We start from the raw sequence: 8641 nt of genomic DNA on the forward strand, positions 1-8641 counted from the left end.
ACCCACCGATTTCAGGAAGGTCCTTTCAACCTGCAGCAAAGAGGTTGTTCCTGATGCCCAATCCCTGCACTGAGCCGTGGAAGCTGTGCCCTTGACCCAACCCACGCTGGAGGAGACCAACTACTGGCTGCAAGCTTCAAAACAGGCCTGTGCATGCCATCCTCCCATAAAGAGTAGAGAGTTAGCCCTGAATCTTCAAAATCAAGGTCAAGCTTCACTCAGGTCCCATCTGTGAATCTGATCTGACTTTGAGAAAAAGTCTCACCTCTACACACGTCTGAATACAGTTAAAAGTTAACTGTTACACTGGGTAACTAATAAAAAATAGTTCAATACAGGCAATAATCACTATATGTATGTACACATATAAATATCCAGTGGTGCTGGGCATTCCGTTTATGGAAGGAACTGTTTATGATTGCTTTTCCTTCTAGAAAGCTTCTCAAGTCATTAATGCCTGAAATGATCTATTATTCAAATACGAGTTTTAAAATGTGACATAGCCATAAAAAGACATACGATACGACTTCCAGGTAAAAAATGTTCTCTGGTTTTCAGACTTCGTAATGGGGGTGGCATGGGGTTGGGGGAGGCCCTCATTGGCCCAATGTTAAATGCTGGCTATGTCCTACGGACGCCTACACCCCTGCTGCAGGCTGAAAAAGTCTGTTCCAGGGCTAGACAAACCCATACCTCCAGATCACCGAGTAGGCCACATGTAAACAGCTAATATTTTTTGGCATAAATAATCACTAACATTAGTTGCATTGAAAAGAAAATTAGGGAGAGACCATAACTGCATGTATTTGAATCATTGCTTTTGTACCTCATTTTATCTAAATTTGTAGAACAGAAGGCATCCTTTATTAAGCACTTTACCTTCATTACTAAGCCTACAATAACCCTGCCAGGGACACACGACCCCCATTTGACAGACAAGGAGGCCAAACCCAAGCTGGTAAACACATCCAGATCCTCTCAGCTAATAAATGGAAGCCCAGCTACAAACCCAGGTTGTCTGGTTCCACACACATGCTCTTTCCGGTAAGTGCTAGAAATTATCTGCAACAACCAGGACAAATGAAACAATGAGCTTTAAATCATATTTTTAAAAGTCCACCGTCGGTGTAAAATAATAAAAACAAGCTAACGTTTAGAACTTGATATTGTCAATGTGCAGGTATACTTATTTTCACACTTGGTCCTCACGAAAGCATTATAATATGCAGAAAAGGTATCAATACCTCCGTTTTTAAAATGAGGACATTGAAATTCTAAAAGTTTAATGCTTCCCAACGCTAGCCTGTGGCAGAGATGGTACGAGGCCAGGGTTTCAGCTCTTTTCATAGAGCCTTGAAAAAAGCAATTTTCAGGTTCAATGAAAAGAAGTTCTAAGAAAAGCGAATTATGAACCACGTAAGCTGGCAGCAGACACTTGACAAAGCCAAAACTGTGATTATTCAGATTCGGGTCATGATGAGAGTGATTTTCAAACTAACATTACATTAATTTTCCGACAGCATGCTCTAATTTAGAAAACATTAAAGAACCTTAAAGATGTCTGCCATTTAAATGCTTAAAAAAAAAAAACCAAGTCAAGCAGAACATATAATGTTTCTGGCAGACAACATTTACACACAGTAAGTAAAAGTGGAAAATTGCTGTTGCTTTTTAATACAGATATTAAGAAAAAATTGCCCTTGGGCCTCCCTGGTGGCGCAGTGGTTAAGAGTCCGCCTGCCGATGCAGGGGATATGGGTTCGTGCCCCGGTCTGGGAGGATCCCATATGCCGCGGAGCGGCTGGGCCCGTGAGCCATGGCCGCTGGGCCTGCGCATCCGGAGCCTGTGCTCCGCAACGGGAGAGGCCACAACAGTGAGAGGCCCACATACCGCAAAAAGAAAAAAAAAAAAAAAATTGCCCTTAATCAAGTTTTATATTGAATTAACATCAGGTCTGTCAGATACTCAAATGTTAGATCATTATCATATTGAAAAGCTAATTTAGTTTTAACTAAATATACTTTTCAAATTTTGTATGTAAAATGAAACCTTGATGTAGTGGGAAGTTCCCCAACTACTCCCCTTTGCCTGCAGATAACAAATCAAGCGTTATTTTACATCTATTTGACACATATCAAATTCGAGAAATAATGAGGTACCATGTGTGCACTAGAATAAACCAAGATTAAAATTTCAACGAAAACCTCTTTGCAGATAGTTTTATCCACCAATATAAAAACCAAATCCACATGGTAAAAGCGGTGAAAACTCTTGATTATACTGACAATCTTATCAGATCTTAATCGCCTTTAAACAACCTGAAATCAATAACTAGTCCTATTTTAATCACCCCTCTCTAAATAGACCCAACTTAGACAGTGAGAGCAGTCAGCTGGCTACTGTTGCAATAATTCCCTCTTCTGGGAGTTACAGACCTTATCCTCTGTTGTAATATACAATGAATCCACTTTGCTTCCCTCCGGACAATGGAACTGTTCTCTGCAGAGTCCCAGCTGAGACTCAGAAGGCTCAGGGACCCTCCCATTGTTTACCAAGCACAGTTCATCCAGCAGCGACGGCGCTGGGTTCCCTGGTCTACATGATCTTGCCACCTAAGGTGATTACAGCCGCTTTGAAGGCTGAATAAAGAGTGGGTGTGGAAAGCAGAAGGTCAGGAAAGAATAGGGATACTGTCTGCTTTAACCTTCCAGAAGGGAGGAGGGCCAGGGGCCGGGGAGGGAGGGAGGGGCTGAAGCGCTTTATGCTCAGAACTGTTTATTCTTGCCTCAGTGTCCACCCCACCTCCACCCTTTCCAGGCGGCTGAGCATCTGGACTCTGAGCGGGCAGATTTAACCAAATCCTTTCAGACCTTGAAACTCCAAAGACTCCAAGTGAGACGCAGGATGGTGAGGCTGGATCAGCGCTGATGCACTGCAACCTCTCAACCCAAATGGCCTCACCGGCGGTCTCCCTAAGAACTCACTCCTCTCCCAGAATCCCATAGTACCTGCTCTGTAGCTAGCGCTGACTTTTGTTTTAACCAGAAATAATTCTTCTGAAGTAACTGAAAAGGCAGAGCCAACTCAGCAGCCCTTCCCCCACTGACCTTGCAGGCCTCGCAGGACACGGGCACTTTGGGGTACACTATTTGAGGGCAGGGGAAATGGTGTCGTGCGAGCATCCCCAGTAACTCGAGAAGCATTTTCAAAATAGGCCAATAAACTCAAAGCGATTAAACGCTCCTGAAAAGCCTGTGAAAACAGAGAACATAATTAATATGTCCACAATGAGCTCTAGGGCTTGTCTGATTGTCTTGGAGCAATCGGGCAAAAACGCGCGGGCAAGGAACACTCCAGCAGTGTTTCGTGGACGCCCTCATCACTAAGATGTGCCTGGGTCTGGTCTGAGAAAGCAGCAAATGTCTTTCGATAACTGAACTCAATCTCGCACCTTAATTCCTGAAGCCTTCCGAATACATGCGAGTTCATCAGCGGTCAAGGGCCGAGAGTGCTTTTCTGACTGTGCTTTCAGACAAAAAGCCAGCTACCTGGATTGAGTCATTATGCACTTCTCATCATCTAGTCACCACGCTGCCCTGTGATGACAGTAGGGACGCAGGGTCAGGGATGGCCCCGTACAGCTCCACACAACAGAAGGGGGCACTTCTCTGTTGACAGTTGATTTTTAAGAAAATACAGCAGGCTGGTAAAAACCAAGAGAATTCCCCTCGAATTTCCTGATCCGTAACACATCCTCCTACAGTTTTGAGGCCTTAGTTTTCTGCTTGGATTACTCTTAGGTCATTCTAGCTCAGAAACCATCTTATACAGTAATGGTGACAGAAGTGACTCAGGAAAGCTCGTAATACTTGTGGTCACCATCCTCCAGAATATATCAAAGTAAAATTTCTGGGTGGAGTCTCCTTTCTAATCGCGAGAGTTCTATGCAGCATTCCCTAAGAAAGCAGTAGGTCAAGGACTCGCTTTTATCTACCATCAAAAAAAAGTACCAGTGAGAACAAGAGCAACAAAAAGAGACGTTTGGGCTTATAATGCACACGCTCTAAACCTCACGTGCAAAGGCAGGCCTACAGCAAAAGTCATTGCCCATGAGGTCACTGATGCTCCCAGCCCCATTTTGCACAAGTGGGCGGGCTCGCTGACCTTTAGAAAAGTCTAGCAGGGTTGTTGTCTTTCTTTCCCACATTGAACTACTGTCATTTAAGCTTTTGAATGGCCAGTCATGTAACTCACACATGTGTTTGTGATCATTCTTCTGACTTCCTAGCCTCCGCAGACCTCTTCTATCTCCGCTTCTCTCCTGCTGTCGGAGGAAAGGCTGGGAGATGGATTCAGGCATCATAAATGGTCGGCCGTGACCTTTTCTCCACAGGAAATGGCAACTGACATTTCCCACAAATTAAACATTGCCAGTGGTGTTTATGGGACCATTTGTCCACAGGCTAGTGGAGAGGTGTTCTTGGTGGCCCTTTCACCTAAAAAGAGGGCCCCTAGGAAAGCTAAACACTGGGAACATTTTGAGCTAATAAAAAACTCTAAGGCAAGCGTGGGCTCAGAAAAGGAGCCTTCATGGAAATAGGGTTGCAGCCTGGAGCAGGGAAAGAACAGAGGTCTGGGGGCAGGGAAAATACAAGCTGCATCGCTTACTAGCTGGATGACCTTGGGCAAGTCACTAAGTTTTCTCAGCTCTCAGCATCCTTGTCTGTGAAATTGGGGTTATGATAAATCTAACAATGATACCCTATGTTGCTGTGAGATTCACTAAAATATCAAATACATCAGATTAGGTGCCAGGGTCAGACACCTATTTCCTTCACTGAGAATCTAACATGAAAAAATAAAGCAAATAACCAGTCATCTAGGAATGAACCCCGAAATGACTGCCTACCTTAAGATCAAAGATGTAATGAGAAACCTCTTTTCTTCAAAAAAATTTTAAAAACTTTAAATTTTAAAAACCTTAATTTTCTGTTACGTAGCTGTCATGATTTGGATACACATCATTCAATCAGAAACGTTGTGGGTCAGGGATTAGGCTAAGAGATGAGGCTACAAAATTCAATAAGATATCTTTCTTGTCCTCAGGGAGCCAATGCAGGGGACACGGGTTTGTGCCCTGGTCCGGGAAGATCCCACATACTAAGAAGCAACTAAGCCGGTGAACCACAACTACTGAGCCTGCGCTCTAGAGCCCGCGAGCCAGAACTACTGAGCCTGGACGCCACAACTACTGAGCCCGTGCGCCTAGAGCCCATGTTCCACAACAAGAGAAGCCACTGCAATGAGAAGCCCAAGCACCACAACGAAGAGTAGCCCCCGCTCGCCGCAACTAGAGAAAGTTCACATGCAGCAACGAAGACCCAACGCAGCCAAAAATAAATAAATGTTAAAAAAAAAAGCAAATGTACTATTTGAAACGTCTCACTCCAAGTCTCCATCTGCTCTATTTCCCCACCACTCTCCTCCTCTGCCTCTTTGAACAGGATAAAATAACCACTGGGCTCAGTGGGTTAGAGCAGCTTCTGCAGCTGGGGTTTAGGAATACTCAGCAGTTCACTGCTCTGATCCCAGTTTGAACTGCACACTTCACCAACAAGCACCTTAAAAGCTCACATCCTTGGTCCCACCAGCCAACACTTGGCCTCCATCAGGGACTGTCAGCATTTGCTGAGAACACAGGGCGAATCACAAAACCCACTGATAAAGGAGGTTTCGGAGGAAACATATTTAACTGTCTTAACAGAAATAGGAGATTTACACCGTGGAGCTATTTACCAGGTGAAGCTATTTACCAACCTGCGTATCACAATAAATTAAAACAATTGCTTTCAGGACAGCCCTCCTTACTTTCAGGTGACCTACCCCCACCCCCAACACTGCCTAAATCCTCTTTCCTGCAGCGCCAGCCCTCCTCCTCCTGGAAAAGATGAAGTCAGACTTGCGCCCCAAAGCTCACAGGACCCAGAAGCCCCTTAGAGCGGGCCCCGCCGCCAAGTGCTCAGATAGGACGCAGAGGCTGCAATTCCCTCGAAAGTGCCCCGGCGTGAGCAGGGCATCAAGTGGCCTCTCCTGACACGGAAAACCCAGCTGGTGGACGCTTACAAAAGACCGGCCAGCAGGACACAGTGGTCCCTCCACTCAGGCCGCACTCAAGAGACTCCTGAACTGCAGGTTTATCACTGAAAACGCCGAGGCCCTCTGTCTGCTCTGTGAGCCCCGGGGGAGACACGGAGGGCGCCCGGCTTTCTGTAACTGGGTCTGCAGCCTGGGCCACCACACCCTCCGAACCCCACTCTCCTCCCATGGAGCCCAGCCCAGAAGCCCTTTGGCCGGGGAAAACCCGCTCCCACACGATAGGGGTCTGGGGGTCGGCTGCACATCCAAAAAGTGATCAGAGCCGACACTCTATAATCAACACAGCATCAACAAGGGCAGAAACATCCGCGGAAAGCAGCAAGACTTCTAGAAACAAGCTAAGTGGGTTGAGAAGCAGCCCGGACCCACAGGTCTTGCTGCTCCTTCCAGAAGTTTTGGCTCCAGTTCCCAGCGCCCGGTGTGTGCGGGGGGCAGGAAAGTGAACGGCATCAAGAGAAAGCACTTTCGGGACCAGGAGGCGGGGCTCGCGGGTTTCAGCCCGCACCCAGACGTGGGGTCGCCTCCAAGCCACCGGCGGCGGGGCGGGCTGCGCACCTTGAGATAGTCGTTCTCCGAGCGCAGCTCCTCCATCTCCCGCAGCAGCTCGTCCTCCGCCACCGCCGGTACCAGCCGGGGCTGCTCGCCCAGGCCGTGCTCCTTGGGGTTCCCGGGGGCCGTTCGCTCCGGCGGAGCGCACCCCCCGGCATCCTCCGCCACGCCAGGCCCCGGGGACCCCGCGGGGACCCCGCTCGGGCTGCTCCGACCCCAGAGGCAAGCGGCGGGGGGCGCGGCGAGGAGCGTGGGGGACTCGGGGCTGCCCGGAGGCGCCCCCCGAGCCGCGGGGCTCGTCGTGGGGGTTCCCCGCAGGGGTTCCCGGTCGCTGGAGCCCGTGCCGGACTCGGCGTCGCTGCTGGCGGCGGGGATCAGGCGCTGCTCGTCGGACAAGGGGTCGGAGGGACAGTCGGAGAGATCGGAGCTGCTGTCGGTATGGCTGATGCGCGAGCCGGGGGCCGGGGAGCCGGCCGCGGAAGTCACGGCGAGGATCACGGCGGGGACCGGGACGATGGGGACCCGGGGCCCGGAGGCGCGGGCGGGGACCACCCCGGAGCCGCGTTTGGCTTTGCGGCCCTTGGCAGCGGCGGGCGGCGGCTCGGCCCCGGGCGGCGGCTTCCCGACCCGGGGCAGCGGCTCGGCGGGCGCCGCGCGAGCCGCCCTCCTGGGGCCCGGAGCGGCCTTGGCGCCGCTCGCTGCTCTGGCCCCGGCGCCCGGCGGCGGCTTGTCCTTCGCGCCGGGGGCGCCGCCGCTGCGCCGGGAGAGGCGGCCGGGCGCGGCCGGGGGCCCCGGCGAGGGCGGCGCCTTGCCCGCGAGGCTGGGCGAGCGCGGAGCGGCGGGCGCCGGGGCTCGGCCCGAGGAAGGGGCGGCCGGGGCCGGGCCGGGGGCCGCGGGCCGGCCGTGTAGGTCCTTGAGAAATGGTCTGGCGGGCGAGGGCGCGCGGTGCAGCCGCCTCCGCTCGGCCAGCGGGTGGAGGTGGTGGTGGCGGTGGTGCTGGCCGGGCGGCTGCGGCTTCGCATCCGGGGCGCCGCCGGCCGCGGGGCCATTCAGCGTCTCCATGGCCAGGGCCCGGGCCGCGAGCAGCAGCTCAGGCGGCGGATGCTCCGGGCGGCGGCGGCGTGCAGCCTCCCCGCGCGCCCGCTCATCACTGTCCGCCAGCCCCGCCCGGTGTGCTCCCCGCACTCCCGCGCCGCCGCCGTCCCCCGCACCCCGGCCTCGAGGATCCCCGCGGGGCTCGTGGCCTCCGTCTCCCGGCTCTCCTCCGGCTGAGGTCACCCGCGCTCGCGTTCTCCGGGCGCGGCGGCGCGGCGGCTCCCTGCTGCTCGCATCCCCTGCGCGCGGCGCGCCGGGCTCGCACACCCGCCCTAGTCCAGCGGCAGCGGCGCTGGCGGCGCGCTCCCCGCTCCCGCGCCCCGCTCCCCGCCCAGCCCGCTCCCCGCAGCACCGCCCGCTCGGGCCCGCGCCCCCCTCCCAGCGCGGGCCCGCCGCCCGGTGCGCATGTCCCGCCTCCCGCCAGCCGGCGCCACGATGGGGGCGGGGCTGCGCTCCCGGACTGCGCGCCGGCTGTGGCCCCCGGCCCTCTCCGCCCTGGGACCCTCGTGCTTTTCGAGGCCGGGGAGGCAGTACGGGAGCTGGGGAGGGAGGGGGAAGGGGCAGAGGTGAACTGGGGGGCGGGCGCTAACCCCCGGGGTGGCGGGAAGCCGGAGTTCCGGGAGGGTGCCTGGGCCCCTCTGCGGGGTGCACTCTCGGGGCGCCGGCGTCCCCTCCGCGGAACAACGCCGCCCCACAGGCCCCCGCATCCAGGCCGGCCTCCCACGGCCCCTTAGTTCCGCCCCGCCGTCCTTTCCCTCAGGGCCGAAGTCTTCACCCTCCTTTAAGGAGTGCTGGGACCCGACGCAGCTACCTATCGGGTCCAAAGGCGCACGGGGCTCT

The 8641-nt window shown here is 53.8% G+C and overlaps 1 protein-coding gene across 4 annotated transcripts in view; it reads right to left on the reverse strand.

Moving 5' to 3' along the window:
- MTCL1 (microtubule crosslinking factor 1) overlaps nucleotides 1–8098 on the reverse strand; it is a 127111-nt gene extending 119013 nt beyond the window's left edge. For 2 of the 4 annotated variants that reach the window (XM_060118223.1, XM_060118224.1), the window contains exon 1: nucleotides 6713–8098. In XM_060118223.1, coding sequence (XP_059974206.1) covers nucleotides 6713–7768 — 1056 coding nt within the window. In that variant the 5' untranslated portion in view covers nucleotides 7769–8098. The remainder of the gene's footprint in view (nucleotides 1–6712) is intronic. The other 2 variants (XM_060118225.1, XM_060118226.1) reach the window with 2 other exon arrangements.
- Between the last annotated feature and the right edge of the window lie 543 nt (nucleotides 8099–8641).

Source organism: Mesoplodon densirostris, chromosome 15 (assembly GCF_025265405.1).
Source record: "Mesoplodon densirostris isolate mMesDen1 chromosome 15, mMesDen1 primary haplotype, whole genome shotgun sequence".
Taxonomy (NCBI): domain Eukaryota; kingdom Metazoa; phylum Chordata; class Mammalia; order Artiodactyla; family Ziphiidae; genus Mesoplodon; species Mesoplodon densirostris.